Below are 21528 nucleotides of genomic sequence, written 5' to 3' on the forward strand. Positions count from 1 at the left end.
AATAAGACGGAGAAAGGAAAACCATGAAAATCAACTATCAGCAGCAGACAGCATACTGCATAGGGTTTGAATCTCAATACATCATCACGACTGAATAGACTTTATGAGTTAGGCAAATGTTTCATGCTTTACAGCCAACTTATTAATTTTCCCACGAGTCCAGCAACAATTAAGATCTGGAACCAGTAGTAGGATATATCAACATGGGCTGAGGGGGCCTTATGCTGAATGGAGGAGCCTCAGTGCTATAATCCTTCTACTTGCCCTTCCTACAAAAACAGGAACTCAACACCCTACAAAAATAGCAGTTGATAATGCCCAGCACTAACTCCAATTCTTCAGTCTGATATCCTCATCTCTACTCCTAGAACTTCTTTCACAAACTCGTACGTCACGAATGCAATGGCAATAGAAGGCACCACCTGAAGATGAGACAAACAAAGGACAGCATATGTTATAAACATGCACTACTGCAAATTAATTAAGGTTGCACACAGCTGAATTCGTCATAGGAAGATTTACCTTCACTGAATTGGGCACAAGACCCTTGTACAAAGCACCAACACCTTCATAACGAACAGTTTTCCTGAATGCATCGATCATACCATTGTACTGCAGCGCCTCTTTGCCTTCTCCAGTAACAATAGAAGCAGCATGATTCCAACCAACCATCTGCATTCTCCTCCTGATGACATCAAGAGGGTATGCAACAGTCTGGCCTATGGTTCCAGCCACAGCTCCACATCCAAGCCTAGTAACTACGTGCAACTCATTGTCCTTGGCAAGATCTAACGGATTTGTCTTTAGAAGCCAGTCCTTTAGAGACTCGTATACAGCAAAGTTGAGGCCAACATATGGAACCTGCAAGAAAGATAACAAAGAATAGAGCGGAAAGCTTTCATCAGCAAGGCACAAACCACAAGGCACATCTGTTGCTAATTAAGAGACCTACCACTCCAATAACCGATGGAAGCCACCCTCTGTATAGAGCACGGAAGCCTTCTTCACGGTATACTGTACCAAGCGCATGAAACATACCACGGTACTGATAAGGAGACTTTTCTGTCTGCACATGAAATTTGCAGGTCAATAGACAGAATATGAAACACAGGTAGATTTGAGTCGGCAGTGCAAGGATGATACAATAATGGGAGAAAGCAATTAACCTATATATTACCTGCACGGTAATCCTACCCCTAACCATATCCATTGGGTAAGTAGCAGACATGGCAATGATACCAGCACAGGCACCAGCTCCAAGGCGCAACAGTGGACTAAGCTGAGCATCCTCTGTGAAGTATAGGTACATGTCAGGTGCTGAATCCAGATTTTCTTATCCATTTCATATGATACAACAGAAATTCCACTCCATATGATACAAAAGGAATATGAATTCCCAGATTCAACTGTGGCAGAACATCCATAATACATGAAAGAAATCTATTTGTACAGAAAAAAGGCATGAACATCAGGAACTCTGCTCCCCAGCATTTCAATGTCAATTAAGTACAGAAGAACATCGAATAGTGTCTTCATGATCAAGCTGGTTAGCAACTACTCCTACTCTTGCATGCTTTATCATTTTATAGCAGGACTAAAAAGGTTGCTAGCAGAAACAACACATGATTTAGATGTACAGGGCCATCTAGGTACATGAATGCTTTGCCTTATTCTACAAGGCCTCCTAATCATAAGGCAACAATAATATATATTGAAACTAAAAACTGAACGAGATGGATAAGCTGAGCATACAAAGTCAACTCCCATCAATTTCTTACAGATAAAGAGGAATGCCAGTAGAACGGTCTGTCGGTCATTCCAGTCATGATGCACATAACTAATAGTCAGCGCAATAATGCCATGGTAGTAAAAACTTCAAAATAACTAAGATGTATACACAGGAAAACTATGTGTAGTAAAGGTAATAGAAAGAGGCATACCGTCCCCTGTTTGTCGTCGGTAAAGCCACAAAATTCCACTGCAAAATGAAAAGCAAGGCAATAATATATCACTAGCGTTTTCATGAACTAAAAGATATTAATAGCAGGATAAAATGGAAACGCTTCTGACCAAGTTCAGGTCAAAGAAGACTCATCATGCAACAGAGAAAAGGTCTGCAAAGTACAAAAGGCAAGTAGGTGGCAATGGCAAGCAATAATGTAAGGCAACAGTAATTAGAAACAAGAGCACACCTTGATGCTTGCTCATAGCTAAAAAACTTCACAGCAGAATTTGGGACAATTCTGGCACAGTTGGTACCATTGCCCTTAAAAAGTCCACGGAGACCCTCCGTTCTCCATATGTACTTAAGACCTTGAACTGTACCATTGTACTTGATACTGTGCGGATTTTGAACCTGCATTAGGCAAATAACATGAAACTGCTGTTACACCCAACTCATACAATTGCCCTCCACACAATTTCCACAAAATCTACATGACAAATGTACAAATTTGAGCAGCATCTGGACTAGGTCTAGTACCAATGTATGATAGCTGTGGCTGGAATGAAAGAGGATCTGTTTCAAGTAAGCTCCGTAAAGTAGATAGGATAGCATAGATTTCAACAGTCAAAGTGGACCAAAATACAACCAAGATTGCCCAAATAAAACACAATGCCCTGACATGTAATTAGACAGTGAATATTATATTCGTTGACATGTTATAGTACTTTACAGACCTTTATATGTATGCTGTCGATAACTTTACCCAATGTTAACAACACAAAACTAAAACGCCACTGTAACATAACAAGCACATCCCTCTGTCTTCCACACAAAAAGTAAAGGACATCCATGCACACACAATTGATCACCTGAAGCAGGATCTTCAGTCGTTCGAGCGGAGCAACAGCTGTACGTGATCTGTTTAATACATAAATACATAAAGTAAATAACTTGTAGGCATAAAGGTATAGTTAGCTAGAAACAATTGCCCCAGGTAGATACTCTTTGCTGGTCAAGTTTGACAAAATGCACCAGATGAATAATGAAAACAGAAATGAACAAAAATGGACCAGATAACATTCTAGTTGATCTGTGCTTTTGCTGAAACATAAAATAAATAATTTCTTCTTGGACTTGAGCTGACTATGACAACACTTGATAGCTAGAGGTTCAGTTGAAGAAAAAAACAAGTTGCCCATAGTCTTAATACAACCAATTGTATGATGTATCACATGACTTAATTATAGCTTATCATTGTTCAGCTTCAGTTGCAGTTGAATGATTATGAATAAAAACACACTTCAGGAAAACTAGATTATTTAAACCATAAAGGTGAAAACTAATTTGAGCGTGACACAGACAAATATGTAAAAAGCCTCATGCATATTTCCTGTTTTTTGGAGGTATTAGACAGCTATTTGTGAAACCAAACTGGCAATACTGAAATGTCCAGCTCAGCTGGTCAGGTGATCTATCATAAAGTTATAAGAAAACAGACAATACAGATTGGGCGAATTGAATAGACCCATAGGATGAGAAAGCACATACTGCCACGTACACTGTTTTGTTAGGGTTTTGGTGTACTGATCCAAATAATGTATGTTTGCATTCATTCAATACAATAATTTCAAGTGGTGACCAATTTATTGTAGATCACAGAGCAAACCAACACACAAGAAGAAAATTTTAATCCAGACGGTCAGGCTATACCATGACACGAGATGGACCGCAAATGCAATTCGTCCATATGGCCCAGAGAATCGAATCAACCAACGAGTCAACGAGGCGAGATCTGATTACCTCTCCGCTAGGGTTTAAGCGTCGCGAATTCGACATAGATCACACATAACATTCATGCACAGGTTACAACCGCAGACAACCACGGCCGAAACCAATCGCAACAGGAGGGGGGGGGGGAATCAGTAGACCATGGAACGCGCAAATCAATGAAGGATCAAACGCAAATCTAATTGAATCTAATCTGGGAGGCACCCTCGCAGTGGGTACGCCGCAGAGAGAATTCGACACCAGGACGAAGAGATGGAGAAGAAAGGGGGAGACGGGTATAGAGAAGGAGTGAGGGGAACTGACACTCCACCGGCGACGCCACCGGCGACGAGCGACTTGCAGATGGAGAGGAGCTGGTGGCTAGGGGCCTTAACCCCCTCGCGCGCGAGCTTGGCCTCCTCGGCCAGGTTGACGATGGTGGTGACGGCCGTGTCCCCCCTGCTCTTCCCCACGACGTCCTCCGAGGCCATGTCCACCCGGATCGCCCGCTGCCTCGCCTCGGCCCTGCTCCGCGCGGCCTGGGGTTCTCGCGGCGGCGGTGGCGGCGGGAGGAGGAGGGAGGCAAGGCAGAGGCGAAGAGGTGGTGGTGGTGGTGGTGGTGGTGGTGCGCTAATTAAACCTATTCCGGCGTCTCGTTTTGCTTTTATCGGAAAAGGGAAAATCGCTGCGCGCACGCGGGCCGCGGCTGGTCCATCTCTGGCTGCGGGTGGGCCCTCACCGGGTGGGGTCCACGTGTCAGTGGCGACGGCGGGGAGAGTGGTACGTGCGGGGTGCTTTTCGCCTGTGGGGCTTGCGGTTTCGGAGGAGGAGGAGGGGGGTGGCGATCTCCGCCGTCCGCGCTTATCTCCCTCGGGATGGACGAAGGGTACGGGCGGGCCCACCTGTCATTGGGAGAGGATGGGTTGGCTTAACGGAAACCTAGATCCGTCGCGACGGACGGGGTGCTAGCTGGGCTCTCTCTCTCTCCGTATATATCAGGGCAGGCCCTCTTCTCTTACCAACCTGCAAATTCATTTCATTTTCATGATAATTAACATTAACAAACCCCGTCTGGAGATAGATTTCATGATTAATCTATGCCAATTATATATATTGCTTGGTTCCTAAGCTAATAAGCCACGGGAGTTTGGTACACATGAATGATATATATATGACCGGTTGGTGAGTGACATTTGGTTATATACAAGCTAAAAGCTTATCTTTTTGCTTATTATAAGCATAGTTCAAATGGATAATTAATGATTAAAAGATAATTTGTGGGTATTTTATCTTACATGTTCGTGTTTACCTAAAAGTAAATAATAAACAATCCCTAAAAATCCTAAATTAAAATTTAGTCGTATAAACATAAAAATAATAAACAATACTCCGTCGTCAGCAAACTAATGTCGGTACCACGTAAGACCGACTGCACTTCGTCCAGACCACTCCAGCTTTGTTTGAATCAAGCGACACACCTGCATCACACATTCATGTGGAAATATGTGTGGATGCCAAAAATGAATGGCAGTTTAATTTATTGGACCATTTTCCATGGCCAGGTTTAATTCTTTGGCTAGTTAGCTTTGTGGGAAAAAAAGAGAAGTTGATAAGAAGATGACAGCCGACGTAGACTGAAATTTGGCCTTTCCTGCTCGACTTGGGCCAAAAATTGATATGCATGGCTGTAGAAATTCCAGGACCACGTAACGTATCTTTCATATATAGCACTTAAGTAGTGTAAATATTCAACCGTAATCACTCGCACATCGCTAGTATATATATACTCTGTGTGAGAGATGATTGTTATTATTCTTGTTGTGGGTAAGCAGTGACAGATCTAGACAATGAGATTAGGAGATCTGAATGAGTTAGATAGAGTTTCAGTCTCTGTTACTTTTGATCTTTGCCATAAAATTTTAGAGGGTCTTTATGAGAGCTTGCTTTAACCGAGATAGCATAGGTTCGAGCCCCACCGCTCCTAAATTAAATCCGTCCCTGTGGATGAAAATGGACACAGCAGAACCGGACACGTGGCAAATTCAGGTGAAAGCAGGCAGAAGGCCACACAAATTTCAGTCTCCACACATAGTAATACTAATATATATATATATATATATATATATATATATATATATATATAGTTGCACAATTTGATAGAATAGTATAATACGGTAATTGGGTAAGAATATTCTCTCTGTTTTTTTTTGGGTTCAAAACGCACTACAAATGCAGATAAGCATACACATCCTACCCCATATGATGATACAAGTACCTCCGTAAACTGGGCCGGCTAAATCTTAAAATATACTAGTATGTTGCTTATAAGGTGAAAGAACAATTAGTCATAAATGTGAGTACATGTGTTAAATCTATAATTTAAATCTGTGTTTGTTGATTTTGTCGTAAGAAACCTAATCAGTTAAGGGAAGCTCAGCTTTCAATTCGCTAATGGAGAATAACATGTACGTGAATGTATACGTTGTCTAGTAGGGGAAGAAAAAAAATGGGAGTATTGTACGATGCTTAACACTACTAGTACTAGATTCCAAACTGCTGCACTGCATTGCAATGTGGTAGGCGGAGAGTGAAGAGAATTTGGGAGGCCCATGAGCCACCGTAGCCAAGCCAACAGACAGTGATGGGCTCAGCCGCTGCAACCGAATTGGCCCAGTACCATGCTTTCATTTCGGCCCATATGTTATGTAGGGTGTGCCCCGGTTACTGGGCCATTGGAGGGAAACTGGATCCGTCCGCCGTGGCCCATCGTGCCCACCAGTGATGCATTTGAATTGGGCTTTCTACTACAATATTTACTTTTTAGCCCATAACTCAACTTTTCTTTTCCATTTATCTTTTTCTCCACAAGCGCAAACACGATGTTGCTATATTTCACATTTTTTTTTTAGAGAAGCGTATTTTTATCCGGCCTTTATATCCACTTGGATATATGCAGCTATTTCTCTAAAAACTTAGCCCAAGTAAGAATCTAGCATCTCAAATACCCAATCTAAAATTCATGCTTCTATAGAGATTTGAACCCAGGATCTTAGGTGTTACTTAAATCATTATAACCACTACACTGTATTTCACATTCAATCATTCATTCCATTCCATTGACGAGCAGATATGCTAGTACGTACCTATTCCTATTACGTACTATCAACATACACACACATGCGTGCGTAGCATTTCAAGGATCTATATATGTGGGACAATGTTTAACGAACAAAGATGGACAATTCTAAGAGAAGTACGCCGTGTGAATAACTAAATTGAAAGAACACGTACGAACGAACATACTCTCCATCCTAAAATAAACCAAATTTTCACTTTTTATCTTCAATTTTTGATTTTTCGTATTATTAAAAAATTTTGCGATTGATATTTTTGTTTTTATTAGATGATAAATTATAAATAGTACTTTACGTGTGACTAATTTTTTTTCTGATTTTCTAAAAAATTTTCAAAAAGACGGATGGTCAAATATTGGACACGAAAACCGGAGAATTCGTTTTTTGACGGAGGAAGTAAATTAGTACGTACAGGATGTTTATCGTGTATTTATTCAGCCAGCCAGTGTCTGGACAAAGGATCGTACGTACTGTACAGGAGAGACAGTGGGCTATTAGGAGCACTATTGGGCAGTGCAACACCAGACGAACTGAACGACGTGCGTACTTTGACTTTTAAGCTACTAGTCGGAGCAACTAGTACAATGCTTGAATTAGAATAATATTATAAATATTTATATTTGATAAAGTATTTAAATTAAGAAAACGTTTAAAATTTGCCATGGAGAAAAGGTAAAACAAGAGGGAGTGGAGTAGTATATATATGCTGGCGTGCGTGTGGACAAGTCAATCCGACGGTCGGAAAGTAAACACTGCACGTGCAACGCGAGGAGTAGCATCGGCCAGGCCGGTCACGTAAATATGCAATGTGAAATTAATTGCAGAATAAAATATATAAAATAATTAGTAATTATATTGAGATTTAATAAAGTATATGTATGCTCTTTTATATTGCTTTTTGTCTTCTTCTATTGGTATACGTGCTGCTTGTAAAAATTATGTTGTTTTGGTAGGGAGTGAATGCACGCATGCACGACGCGATATATATATATATATATATATATATATATATATATATATATATATATATATATATATATATATATATATATATATATTATTCCGTGTGCCAACGTACGTTCTTTCTCTCTGTCATATTTTTATACCATAAGATCGATGTTTTACCTGAAATTATTATTTTCGAATTTGATCGAGCTTTAAAAAGATTTATCAACCTGTATAATATCAATTTTTCCTATTAAACATAACATGGATTAATTTTTATGGTATATCCGTTTTTAAGTCAAATATGCTGAACGCATGAAACGGGTGACCTTTAGTATCACCCCATGTTTCTTTCTATTTATGCTTATATGTCAAAATTTAAACTTTTAATTTTAAATCTAGAGTTGATTTTTACTTTTTCGTCAAAGTTTAATTTTTGAACATTGGATTTTAAATCGCTAAGAATACGTATATAAAAGTTTATTTATAATTTTTTTAAAAAATATACCGTTGAGTGTTTTTTGGAAAATCCAAACAATAAACCCTATATATATTGTGTAAGAGAGAGATTCATGACAATTTTGCTACTCAAACGTACGTTGCATGCATCTTTTAAATCTGCTACCCACAATTACACGAACGTCTGAGTCAATCTGCAGCGTGCGTAAATGTTTTAGTTCTATGTTTATTCCGCGGACTCTATTTTTGCCTATTATTATATTGAAATTGAAGTATGGTAAATTAGATGATAAATATATTAAGATTTGAAAAATTAGGGACAAAATACATGAAGATTTGAAAAACCGAAGGATATTTTAGTTTTTATAATTTTGCATAGGTATATATGAAATGAGCTAAAAATAAAATATTTTTTAAATATAGGAAGTAATAAAAGTTCCGCAAGGTGCGTACATACTAAATTATTCAACATGGAATCACTCCAATTTCAAAATATTACTAATCTATCTATACTATATTATAAAAAGCGGTAACGATTATTTCGTCCATAATTGACGTATGCATACGTTAGGTTGACGTATGTGTCCGGTATTTCTCCAGATCGTATTTGTTGCATCGTCGTCTGTGTCCGATCATATTAGGCCCAACGAGGCCCACATCAGGTCAGGCCCATTGGCAGCGGAGGAGAGCATGTTGTATATTAATCGGAAAACATTGGCAACCTGTCGGAGGAGAGCGAATATGAAAAATTACGTCTCGTGTCGTCTGGTCCGGGTGTGATACCATTGACGACTGCGTGCCAGCTTTGAATTAATTGCATTGATTTTGTTTCGACTCCGCTATACATCTGTCTCCGTTGCGAACGTAGGTTATGGGAACGTTCATCATGGAGTGAGAGAAAGGTGCAGAAATCTGCGAAAGGCTCACAGAGCTGACTGCTTACTTGGGCTTTGATGGCTGGCTGGTAATCACTTTCATGATATATATCTTGAGTTTGGTTTTTGTGTTCTAATTGATACTTCTGGAGGAAAAGCGCGATTTAAAAACTAGGATTTGTTTGACGATATTTTCTTAATCGCCCATCTTGTTCTTGGGTATTTGTCCGTCTGTCATTGATATGAAATCATCTTTCGGATAAATATCGAGGTTCAACTTGACATACGATTCATCGATAACCTGAAAGAGTTTATTAATCATCTAACCAAGATTATGCATGCGACTGTTCGTGGATCATTAGTCATATGCTAGGGCTGACAACTTGATATTTCCTACTGTATTATAAGAAGGCCATGTAAAACTTGACAAAATTATCACGGAGAGATTTCTATACCAAGTCATGAGCGGTGGTGTCTCTCTGTTGATAATACATCGTTAACTATAGAAAAGATAATTAGTTATAAATACAATAATCTATGTCAGATTTAGGATTTAAACTTGATGGACAAATTTTTCTACCATAAGAAACCTAACCAGTTGGCTTATATCTTGTTTTGTTTTTATTATTGTTGTTTGCATATGTCTGCATATCAGGACTGTGTTTCCCTTGGTACTTGTGTATATTTGAAGTATTTTTTACCCGTAGCATCCCACGGGCTATTTTCTAGTATATTATTAAAAAAATAAGTGTTATCTTTATATAAGTTTAATTAACTATAATAGTAATATAACTAGACTAATATTTTAAGACGGAGGTGTGCCACTTTTATAGCAGCGGATATATATGCCGGCCGTACGTATGTACGTACGTACGTACGCTGTGTTTCCAAGTCATTAGCCGTCCCTATACAAAAGTCGTTCCTCTTGCATGCCTTGAAAAAAGTCAAAGTCAAAAAAGAACCAAGGGGTACCAAAACCACTCTTGTCACCAATTAATTTTCTCATGTGCTAATCGTGTTTTTCAGCTGGAACCAATTTTAATTTCAGCTACAGCCTCACCTTAAATGTATGTACAGTTGATATATAAACGTTATATTTATAAATTATCTTTTGTTCTTAAATATAACGTTACATTAATTCTTTTTTCTCCAAACAGTCAAAAGATAACCACCTCGTCTAGCTAGCCAACATTAAAACTTCTAGAAATATCATATTTTATTTATAGGGTCCGAAAATAATTTTTTTTTCCAAACGAGCTAGATGTAGCTTTAATTAGTTTTTTAGATAACTCGTAATGGAACCTAACATACAGTAGTAGTTCACATGGATTCGAATCTTTCGCTTAGTAGTATGCATCTAATGTTAGAAGCATATACAGACCTATGTTTTAGATCAATTGGCTTTACTACCTATTTATTATAGAGGGTGGAGATTCAAAATATCACTGATGAAATATGAATATTACAACATGATTTTGCTTCTAGACCTTAATTTAGGTATATGGACTAGCTAGCCAATGTATATAGGCCCGATGCTCATGTTGTGTATATAACTTATAAATGTTTCTGAAATTTTTAAACGGTATTTTAGTTGAGCAATTTTATGGTTCTTGAGAAACTACTAGAAGGTACTGAAATTTTAGTGTAAAATTTCATATCACCTAGTACCTAAGTTACCAAGAAATACCAAAATTTACATAGAAAAAATAAATGAGACCTCTTGGTACTTCTCAAGTAGCGTAAAGTTACTTATTTTAATTACCTCTAATCGAAAGGGATATATATGTATATATATTTATGCATGTAACACACAATAATTACATTAATTGTGCCAGGATGTTCCAGCAAATAACCATGTGGTCGATACATTTTTATTAGCGCCTCAGTTCTACCCACCGTAGCTTGTTAATTTGTTTATAAGCAACACTTAAGCAATTTGCAGTAACCAAACACAGACATACCAGAAACCCTCAGAATCCTCCGTCACTAGTCTCTCTTTATATATAGCAGCACAGAACTAAAGGATAATATACTATAGTTGTAGTAGCTAGAAATTAGAATATATAGCTAGGTAGCCTTCATTAGTAATGTGTATCGCGAATGGAATCCCTCGTGCTTAGTTAGCTATACCCACCACGTGGTTTCGTTTATGCTTATATTTAACCGCCAGTCTAAATTTAAATTTAAAAACTTAATTGCAAGCTGATTTTTTGTTTGTTCAACTTATTTTACTAAATAGCATATTGTCTCTGAAATGATAAGAACAAATATATAGATAAAAGTGTTTCCATAAATTTTTTTGGGTAGTCAATGGACTATACGGAGAATTAACATAGTTAAGACATAAGTATAAGCGCGTGTACACAAATTATTTCCAACACGTGATTCTCGATCGTATGCATGCACGACCAGATCGATCATAAATTTCAAGCCTCCAACAGAGACTATATGTATAGTTAATAGGTGATGGTCAATATATAATTAAACACGATGTAGGCCTGGACGACCCATGCATTATCCTTTTATAAAAAAATTAAACACGATGTACGCTCTCGTGTTTAATTGTTCGTCGATCGATCGATCTGATGTCACGATGCAATGCATTTGCTTACCTGCCCGATAGATTAATAGTTAACTGGTACTACTTCTCCCGTTTCATAAATATAAGCATTCAAAGTTAAAGATGTTTTACTGTACAGAACATAGATCGTTTAAATTTCTAAGAGCAGTTACAAATAGCAGACTATAAACCAGTTATAACTATATTTTAAGAAGATAATTAAGAGAGGTGAGAGAAGAACAGCGGACTATAAATTTATAGCCAGCTGCAGTACAAATTTCAAGACATATGACAAGTCAGATCAGATATTGATCGTACAGTATATGTTTATAGATAACTATTATATGAATTGGCTATTAAGTTGGCTATAGACAATTTAGAGCCAGCAGTTGGCTATACTATTGAACTTGCTCTAGTGCAATGGACCATATTTATTTATACTACGGTATCTACTACTAGACTCTAAATCAACCGTTGATATTTTTCTATTAGCTAGTCCAAATATTGCTAATAGCATGCTTTTAATAGAGAGCACGGTAAAGATATCCTTTAACATTAATTTTGTACAAAATGTTTTCTAGAATATAACTTTCAGTCACCTTTGGAATTTAAAAAATCATCCCATTCCTAGAACCAATGTATTTTTTCCTAATCTTAATGGATGCTAATTAAATAATCTAGTAGTAATATTCCTCGTTTAAACTTTGTAGTTCTAAGATCCGATGATTGGATATTCTTTGTCTTATGAAACAAGTCCTAATTAAGCAGATCATAGAAGGGGTTGTCAAGGATAATGAAGCTTGAACTGACGAAGAGGTTGAAGCGGTGAGATAGAATGGAGGACATACTTGATGTCATTATTGCATCCAGTTATATAGCCTAGTTCCATAGCCTGTTCTATCCGGTTACATAGCTAGGTGTGACATGTAAGATGTACCATAGATGGTCCGTTGAAGTACAAACATATATAAAAGATGAATCTTTTCTTCGATAATCATTAAAATGAATATATGAATAATCAAATGTTAATGAGCTATATATTGGACATGCTCTAACTCCACCGCAAAAAAAAATCTTTCTCGCAATGCAATAATTGCTTTAAAAAACTAAAATACTCTTTACATTTTCAAATCACAATACGCTTGTCCTCTATTTTCTTGAACTTTAACAAACTTGTCCACTTCTTTTCAAACTTCGATACAATACTATTTTAAAAATAAAGTTTGTGAGAGACGAGTAAAATAGTTAAAAATGAAGAATGAGGGAGTAAATTTTCCTTTGCAAGGACGACATGAAGGCTGAAGGTGCTAAGCAGGGGCTGGATGAGTACTGCTGCATCAAGGTTTTCAGTTATTTACAGTACAGTGCGTGTACGTCCGTTCAGGCATCAATTTCTGACAAAATTGTGTCCGATCTGACATTTCATTACGTACTGAATGCCTGACTCTGACGAAGCACTGTGTAATAACAGCACTTAGTACTGCCATTACTGAAATACAGCCCTGTTGTACCTTGCAGTGTAGTGCACTTATTTTTACGTTTATTGACTAAATTTTAAATTTTTATCAGTAAATTTAGGGGTTTTTTTACCGAAGATTATTATCAGCTCTAATCGAAATCTTTGGAGATGATTCTATATTGCAATTTGGTGGAGGAACTTTAGGACATCCTTGGGGTAATGCACCTGGTGCAGCAGCTAATCGGGTGGCTTTAGAAGCCTGTGTACAAGCTCGTAACGAAGGGCGCAATCTTGCTCGTGAAGGTAATGAAATTATCCGATCAGCTTGCAAATGGAGTCCTCTAGATATGGTAGAGGGCTGGGTGGGCAGTATCCAACCCTTTTTATTCATTAGTTCCCGCCCCTATAGGGCCAAATTGAGTCGGTTGCGAAGTAACTTGCCACCACAAGAGGAACTCTCAAGGCCCCCTACCTTGCAGAAAAGAAAAAATAAATGAAAGAAAGACACAGACTATCTCCCTTCCCTTTAAAAGAAAGCTGTTTGCCAGGCAATGCTCTTTTTTTTTGAGTGGGGTGCAAAGGGGGGCTAAGATAGTAAGGGCTACGGTACTAGACTAACAACTATTACTTTAATAAAAGTAGACTAAATTTTTTTTATCATAATACCTTACGAAATTAAGTTGGCGAGCGGCGGGAATCGAACCCGTATCTTCTCCTTGGCAAGGAGATGTTTTACCATTGAACTACGCTCGCTACGTCCTATATTTTATAGGGTATATCCGCCTGGGTCGACCGTCTATGTCTGGGTCGACCGTTTCATAATAAGCTAAGGCTCCGTCGATTTAGCCAAAGCAAGCCTGGAGAAAATAATGGGAGTCAGTGTCCCTTAAACGCCTTGTTTCCTCTTCTTTACGGTGGCTTCTTCTTAAATTAAAGAGGATCCCTGTAGCGCTTATGCCTTCAAACCCTCAAACTGTGGTTATTACGACAGCAGGTGAAATAGCTGCTTTTCTTCTCTTCTTCCCCCTTGACCTATTGAAGTAGCGCTCACCCGCAGCCCTAAGCCCTACAGTTCCTTCGCTTACCGCCTAATCCGAATCTATTACCCTGCCACCAAGAGAAGAAATGGCACCAACCGATACAATGGCAGCTAGTTTCAGGGAAGCCGCTTCAATGGAAGTTGGATTGCCTAGTTGCATTTGAGTTCGATTTGAACTAGTTTCCCAGGTTCCAATCTAGCCTTGTCTTATAGGTCGCTAAGAATGTATATATAAAATTTTTATTCATAAATTCCTTTTTATTTGTAAATATGACGTTTGGTTTTATCTATGAAGCATCTAAACAATTATCCCCATAATTGTACATATATATAGAAAGACATACAAAACCATCCTTTCAATTTTGTTTATGCTTATAAGTTAAAATTTAAATTTTTAGCCTTAAATTTGTAGTAGATTTTGGAGGTTTTTTTTACCGTAGTTTATTTTATAGATTTGGCTCTTAGGTCGCTAAGAACACATATACAAATGTTTTATTTACAAATTATTTTTATTTTTAAATATATTATTTGGCTTTTTCCCTGAAAAATCCAAACAATCACCCCATAATTTCTTCATTAAAAAAATCAATTTCTGTAGTTGATTTTGGGTAATTGAATGTCTGATTTGTTCTTACGTCTTAGAAGTTGGTTTTCTCTACGGGTTATATGCTAGAGTAGGGAATTAGCTAGCAGCTCTGCAATTAATGAATTGAAACGGCCTTATTTGCAGGAAACTACAGTAGGTCAACACTTATTTGCAGGAAATTAAAGAACAAACGCAGACAATGTATATATAGATTTGGACGCTTTCATGCTTGTTACTGTCCAGAAGGACGAATAATCCTTAATTACGACTCACAACATTTGATTTTGGGTCATAACAAAATCAAGATGCATGTATATGAATAAATTAATTAAGTACTGGAAGCTTCTTGAAATATTTGGTTTATTTTAAACTGGACCATTCAAGATCGAGCAAGCAATTAAATCAAAGCACTCAATAATACTAGCTACTAGCTCACGCCATCGTACCGTCATTATATTGGTTCCTCTCGTCACTGTCTCTTCGTTACTGGAGAAAGAAATCAGCTGTCATGTTGCTGCTAAATATGAACAGATACACTGTGTGGTTTTTGAATTTCTTGGCTGGTTTTCTGGTGTTAGGTCTACAACAAGAAACCATTGGAAACGGTGGCAGTACTGCTAGAGATAAATTAATACGAATATAGGTTTGTTCACTTAATTTGTTGGCGCTTTATACCAGTTCAAACACGAACATGGTCTTTCCAGACCATATATGTTTAGCCATAACCTTTTCTAATCATATATACTGTGTTAAATATACTTTTTTCGAAAACAAATGAAAGTATATTTTTTCATGACAAATCTAGAAATGGCCTTATCGCACATACCAAAATATCAAGATTTGACGACATGTATAATAATCAAATTGAAGTCAGATTGAGCACTATAGAATGCAATTCAAGGACACAACTGCAGTGGCTGTTGCAATCTTCAGGGTGGTAATGATAGCCAATGACCCAGCAGGTCTGCATGGGGCAACATTTACTTATGTTTGTATACAGGATCCACCTTCCTCTCTCATGCATGTTCAGGCAGCCCAGGTTAGGTTGTCTCTGATCTATCAATGTACTTTGAATGCTCTTAGAGTCTTATCACCCATGAGTAAATCATATTATTAGCAATCATGTTTATTTTGACAAACAAACCTCTGAATTATTTTGGCAATCATGTTTCTAATACAATAAAATATATTGATCGCAAAAAAATTCAAATAAGACGTTCAGTCAAAATGTAAAAACTGAGAAATAAAATTATTTTGGGACGGAGGGAGTAGCAAAAAGAGAGACTGATTAATTCTTCGACTTTTAGTTCAATAGTTTGTGTCATCCCTCTCACATGTACACAAATAACACAAAAGGCTGAGACATCAGTGGCCACAAATTGACCACTTTCTATCGACCCACTTCCATTTCTGTTTTTAAAAAGGAAAGAAAAGGAGATTGAGTGAGACGCACACCCAGATTTACAAGTTAGCTAGTGTGGCAGTGCCCAAGAACAGACCTGACTAAGCAAAAGCTACTAGCTCATGGCTGTTAAAAGTATATTAAATAAAGTGATTATGGTTTGTTCAGGATTGAACACACTTGCACACACGAGTCAGCTTAAAAAGTTCTGAAACATTATTGAGATGTGACTGAGAACTTATCAACACGATCAAACTGTCTCTGTTAAGTTGTCCATACCAATATATTCATTTTCTGCACAATACTGTGCATGCATGGCCTATGACATGGATGAAACATCATGTGTTCGGCACATCTATTATATTGCATTGATAAAGAATATTGATCACTGTACACTTTTATTATTTAACATATATAGTTGCATGCTGCACATGATTAGGTTAATTTGTTGCAATTTAATACCATATTTAACTAGGATTAGTTGGAAGTGCTGATCATTCAGAGATGGTTTTGATAGATTAGATAAGGGAAGAAATGCTTGCATACATGTGAATGGAGAGTTTCCTCCTATATAGACACATCAAAAACCTAGCTGGTTATTAATTTCTTGCAATCCTAATTAATACTATATTCCTACATATTATATGAACAATAGGCCTCATGCATGTATGTTAACGAAAACATATAAAAACAACCTGCATGCATGTGGTTGTTGATGGAACAAGACGGATTTGCATGCACTCAGGCATGCATGCATTATTCATATGGATATATACATGATCCTTAATTTTTTTTGCGAAAGCATATGGATATGATCTTGAATTGACAAACAAAGATTCACAAATGATAAATAAGCTTAGCTAGCTAGGGCTTGTTGATGTCATCTTTCTTTTTTTTAAAAAAAATTATGCATGGAAATGGAAGCTAGAGGGAACAACATAATAATCATCTACCAGACATGGATGATGCCGATGTTTTGGCAGCTCACAGCGCCCGATCTCTGCAACAGTTCTTCTTCATGAATAATTATATACTACTCCACTACACTACAAGATGAAATCAATCGGAAATATATTAGTTACTGTCCTCTCAAAAATTAACCTTTTCCTATTAACTACAAGAAAAATATATTAATTACTCCCCTAAAAGGAAAAAAAATAGTGGTGGCCTGCCGGCCGGCCCACCTAATCCTACTAACTTTTTTCCAAACCAGCCCTCGTCTTTTGTTATATTAAAAAATAATTAAACCTAAATGTACATCCATCCACGTATGAAAGCAAATTAAGGTAAACATTAATCTCTATAGCAAAACGATGGGCAATATATTTAATAGAAAACATTATTTTATTTATAACATATATTCGTTGAACTAGTTGTCAGCCAAACTATAATTTGCTCATGAGCTTCTGTAGAATGTTTCTCACTCAGAGATGCACACTCACATCCTCATCTTTTCGTATTTGTTTAGGCTTATAAGCCAAAATTTAAATTTTAACCTTAAATTTAGAGTTGATTTTATGATTTTTTCACCGAAGTTTATTTCCCTCCTTAGCTTTTAAGTCACTCAGAATACATATATAAAATTTAGAACAATTGTAAATTTACGGGTGATTTGAAATGTTATTGCAAAACTAACAGTAAAAAATTATAAAAATACCACTAAAACTATCATTCTAATGGCATACTTATAAATTTAGTTTGCAAAAGTTCCTTTAGTTTTTTATTCACACACCACCCGCTCAGTATTGTCATGTACCTTCATGTTACTTGTATCACTAAAATTACATATGTTAGTTGTGCGTACTTATGTGTAGTTTGGCCGCAATAATCAAACTAGTTGGCAGTAACTTCAAAGTGACACATTATAAATTGTGGGGAATTAAATAAACATACTATAGCAGATGCAATTGTTGTCCAACCTCAGTCGATTAATTAATTGTTTGTTTCCTCATCTCTCAATATGGTGATGTATGGTATATCTTGTCAAATCATATCATTGAGGTCACAAATTAATTACTACTAGTACGTACTAGCAATAATCCATTAGAGCAAGTACAACAGTAGACTATAAGTTGACTATAAGCTAATGTGGAGAAAAGAGGTAATGAAAAAAGAACGGGGTTGGCTCTCATGCAAGAGCTAGCTATACACCAACTCTAAGAAAAATGCATTAAATGCAAAGGTAAGAGAAAGAGATAGGAGATAAAAATTATAGCTAACCTTATAGCCAATCTATTATATGTATGACTATAATATAAGCTTATAGTAAGTTGGCTTTATTATTAAACTTGCTCTTATACTAAAATATGGGGTTTAATTTAAGCAAGCCAGTCTTAAACAACAAATCAATTAACTTTCCTTTAGAGATTGGACTTTGACCTTTGATCAATCGATAAGTACTACGTTGCTGAATATGTTCATATAAACGATCGAAAAGTACAAACTTTAATGGCACAATCAAATTAACATAATGAAATTATAAAATAAAGCTATTTACCTTTCTGGGGCACGAGTATCTCATGTGGGTGTATCATGATTAGAGTAGTAGTTGGCTACTAATCCTATATATATTTCTCCATTAAAAAAACATACAACTAGTCCAATTTTCTTTTTGTGCGCTTGCGTGTACAAGCATTGACTTGTCCACATTAAAGAAACAAATTGGTGTGTCCTTTGAACGGGACAGCCGATGAGATCTTTGCATTGGAAGCAATTAATATAATTACACCTCGAGAAGAAATAACTGCATCCAACCATTAAACACGCAAGATCAGCTGAGCCTCTAGGATTGGAGCACACATATATTTACACAAAAAGAGGGCATCAAGATGATGCAACATGCACTGACAAAACCGGGGAAAATCATCTTTTTTTTTTTTGTCTAATTTATAAACCACTACTCTTTTTAAATATTACTCATTGTTGATACACCAGCAAATCACCGGCCTTATTGGGTTGAAATTACATTATTCTGCGGTAGCTTTCATTCACACTACATATAGACAACAGAGATATGTGAGTGATGAATAACAGAAAGTGATATATATTGTGGATCAGAGGACTCTCTAATTTTTTGAAAAGGATAAAGGTGATATTGCGGATCAGAGGACTCACATGTCAAATATCCCCGCTAACTCTATTTTCTTATGAAAAAAAGTGTATGGATAAAGAATACACATGTTAATAACAAATATATGCAATAATTAATTAGGAGATGATATATGTGTTTAAAAGAAAATTGTGTAAAAAAATAACATAACAACAGGTTAATTAATAATATTTTTATTTAATCAAAATCCCAATGCATACACAAATTAGCCATATGCTGGCATAACAAAGACACACGTAGTGTCGATGTCGTTCAGAGTCTTTAATTATCTGGTAGCTAGGGCATGCATGTTTTACATGCACATCGATCGACACATGTGAAGAATTTTGGAGTGATGGCGCACACCATAAATGTACACATCAAGCTGCATATATGGATGCATCCTGAGCCAAACAGACATCTGTCGAGGAGTCCATTTAGATTTTGAAATTAGGCCGGCATAATGTCCAAATTAAATACAATTTCCATGGTGTGACATGCAGGATATATATATATATTCATGTTTGTCTGGCGAGAAATCAAATATCCAGAATATATCACATGCATGTACATATATAGGAGATACCCAAACACCTATATCTACAAACATACACGTATACATGCAACTGCTAGTTAGTTAATTTTGGTCTGATCGAAACCTGCATATGTATGTATCCTCGAACCAACCAAACAAAAATAATCCAAAATCGATATGGATCCAGCCAGCCAGCCAGCTAGATATATACTACCTACCTCGTTCCATAATAACTTTATTTTTAGTTTTCCAATACCATAATTTTTCGTCTTATTTAAAATTTTTTATAATAATATTTTTATTGTTACGAGATAATAAAATATAAATAGTAATTTATACGTTGCTAATTTTTTTAAGTTTTTATATAATTTTTAAATAAAAGAAATAATCAAATGTTAAAAAAAAACAAAAAATAAAATTATTATGGAACGAAGTCCGTATCTATCGATCCATGCATGCATATGCATGTGCCCAACCTGAAATCGATTTCTCTGTCCAGCCCATTTTTGGAGCTTTTCTAATGGAACATACAGAGGAGTCAGTACCGACAGGTAACCGCACACAGTACTTTGACAACTGACAAGGGTAACATGGCATGTACATAAATCATATCACAAAGTCACGTGAACGGCCCTGTCAAGTTTTTAACCATCATATTTTGTTCGGTCTACAGCTAATAATAAATTGTAGAAATTTTAAAAATAACTGCTAATACGACAGTATATATTACAATAGGTCTTTAAAAATGACGATACGATATACATGTTTAGAGAGGAAAAAAATGGTCTATATATACTACCGATGATACTCTACACGGACCCATGAAGAAAAAAAACGATCTCCTTAAAAAAGTCACTTGATTTTTTTTCTTTTTTAAAAAGCAATGTTTTTTTCACTTCGTGGGATGAGAGCGAACTACTCCATTTCTAAGTAGTAGATAATTTAAAAACAAAAATATATATTTGATTCAATAATTTAAAAATAAACATATAGGAAAGAAAATACGATGAAAAATCTCAAAATCAACTGTAACACTATGCTAATTTTTAAAACTTGAATTTTTATAGGGGCTTACAATTAAGCTAGCTACAGGATAAATGATGGGGCTGTCCTTTTCTAACTGTATGGCATGAAACAAAATTCCAAATAGAGGAGGGGTTTCTTTCTCGGCAAAAGCTAAGGTAGACAAAGATGTTATATATATTTTACAGAACGTGCGTAAATGTCCAAATTAAACAACTTTTGTTGAGAGGAAATAAATATCATCCAAATTTATCAATGTCAGCCATTAATTTGAGTCACTACCAAGTAGCTAGAGTGCACATGTCAATCGGTAGGATCGGAATCACAGGTAGCTAGCTTACTCTATTAATTGTGCTCGAGTAGCACATCAATTTCATATCATGTATTTTACTATGTATATCTAAACAATTAAATTGGTCCCCAGCGACCATAATAAGTGTATCCACATTTCTTTGTCTCGATCGTTTTCGCAATGTGTCAACACCAACACATTGTTGAGAGCTACATTTAATTTGCGTACTGTATATATACGGATTAATTCCATATATATTCTCCTAGGACGAATCTGTGTTTGAATGTAAGGAGGGTATTAATTTAATTACCATCAAACTACACTAAATCATGACTAAATTTCAGGTAAAATATTAATGACAATTAAATCTTATAATTTTAAATCATAAATATATTCCTAATATTTATATATAAAAATAA

General features: G+C 36.3%; 1 protein-coding gene and 1 non-coding gene across 2 annotated transcripts; both read right to left on the reverse strand.

Moving 5' to 3' along the window:
• Positions 1-10: 10 nt before the first annotated feature.
• Positions 11-4286, reverse strand: LOC102716691 (mitochondrial adenine nucleotide transporter ADNT1). The gene is made up of 8 exons (XM_006654785.1): positions 4037-4286; positions 2815-2863; positions 2193-2356; positions 1941-1978; positions 1178-1290; positions 953-1066; positions 523-861; positions 11-422 (listed from the first exon to the last, which is right to left on the reverse strand). Exons 1-8 carry the CDS (start codon positions 4201-4203, stop codon positions 339-341), a joined length of 1068 nt encoding a protein of 355 aa, XP_006654848.1. The 5' UTR covers positions 4204-4286; the 3' UTR covers positions 11-338.
• A 9540-nt stretch (positions 4287-13826) lies between these two features.
• TRNAG-GCC lies at positions 13827-13897 on the reverse strand. The gene has a single exon. It is a non-coding gene; the product is annotated as a tRNA-Gly (tRNA).
• Between the last annotated feature and the right edge of the window lie 7631 nt (positions 13898-21528).

The sequence above is a fragment of the Oryza brachyantha genome, chromosome 5 (genome assembly GCF_000231095.2).
Source record: "Oryza brachyantha chromosome 5, ObraRS2, whole genome shotgun sequence".
In the NCBI taxonomy this organism is placed as follows: Eukaryota; Viridiplantae; Streptophyta; class Magnoliopsida; order Poales; family Poaceae; genus Oryza; species Oryza brachyantha.

Excerpts from the sequence above, each read along its gene's own strand:
- LOC102716691 (XM_006654785.1), bottom strand. The coding sequence starts at position 4,203 with ATGGCCTCGGAGGACGTCGTGGGGAAGAGCAGGGGGGACACGGCCGTC. Across the intron at positions 1,291-1,940 it reads CCGACGACAAACAGGGGACG|AGGATGCTCAGCTTAGTCCA; the intron begins GTATGCCTCTTT and ends TATACTTCACAG. Across the intron at positions 1,067-1,177 it reads GGGGTAGGATTACCGTGCAG|ACAGAAAAGTCTCCTTATCA; the intron begins GTAATATATAGG and ends TTTCATGTGCAG.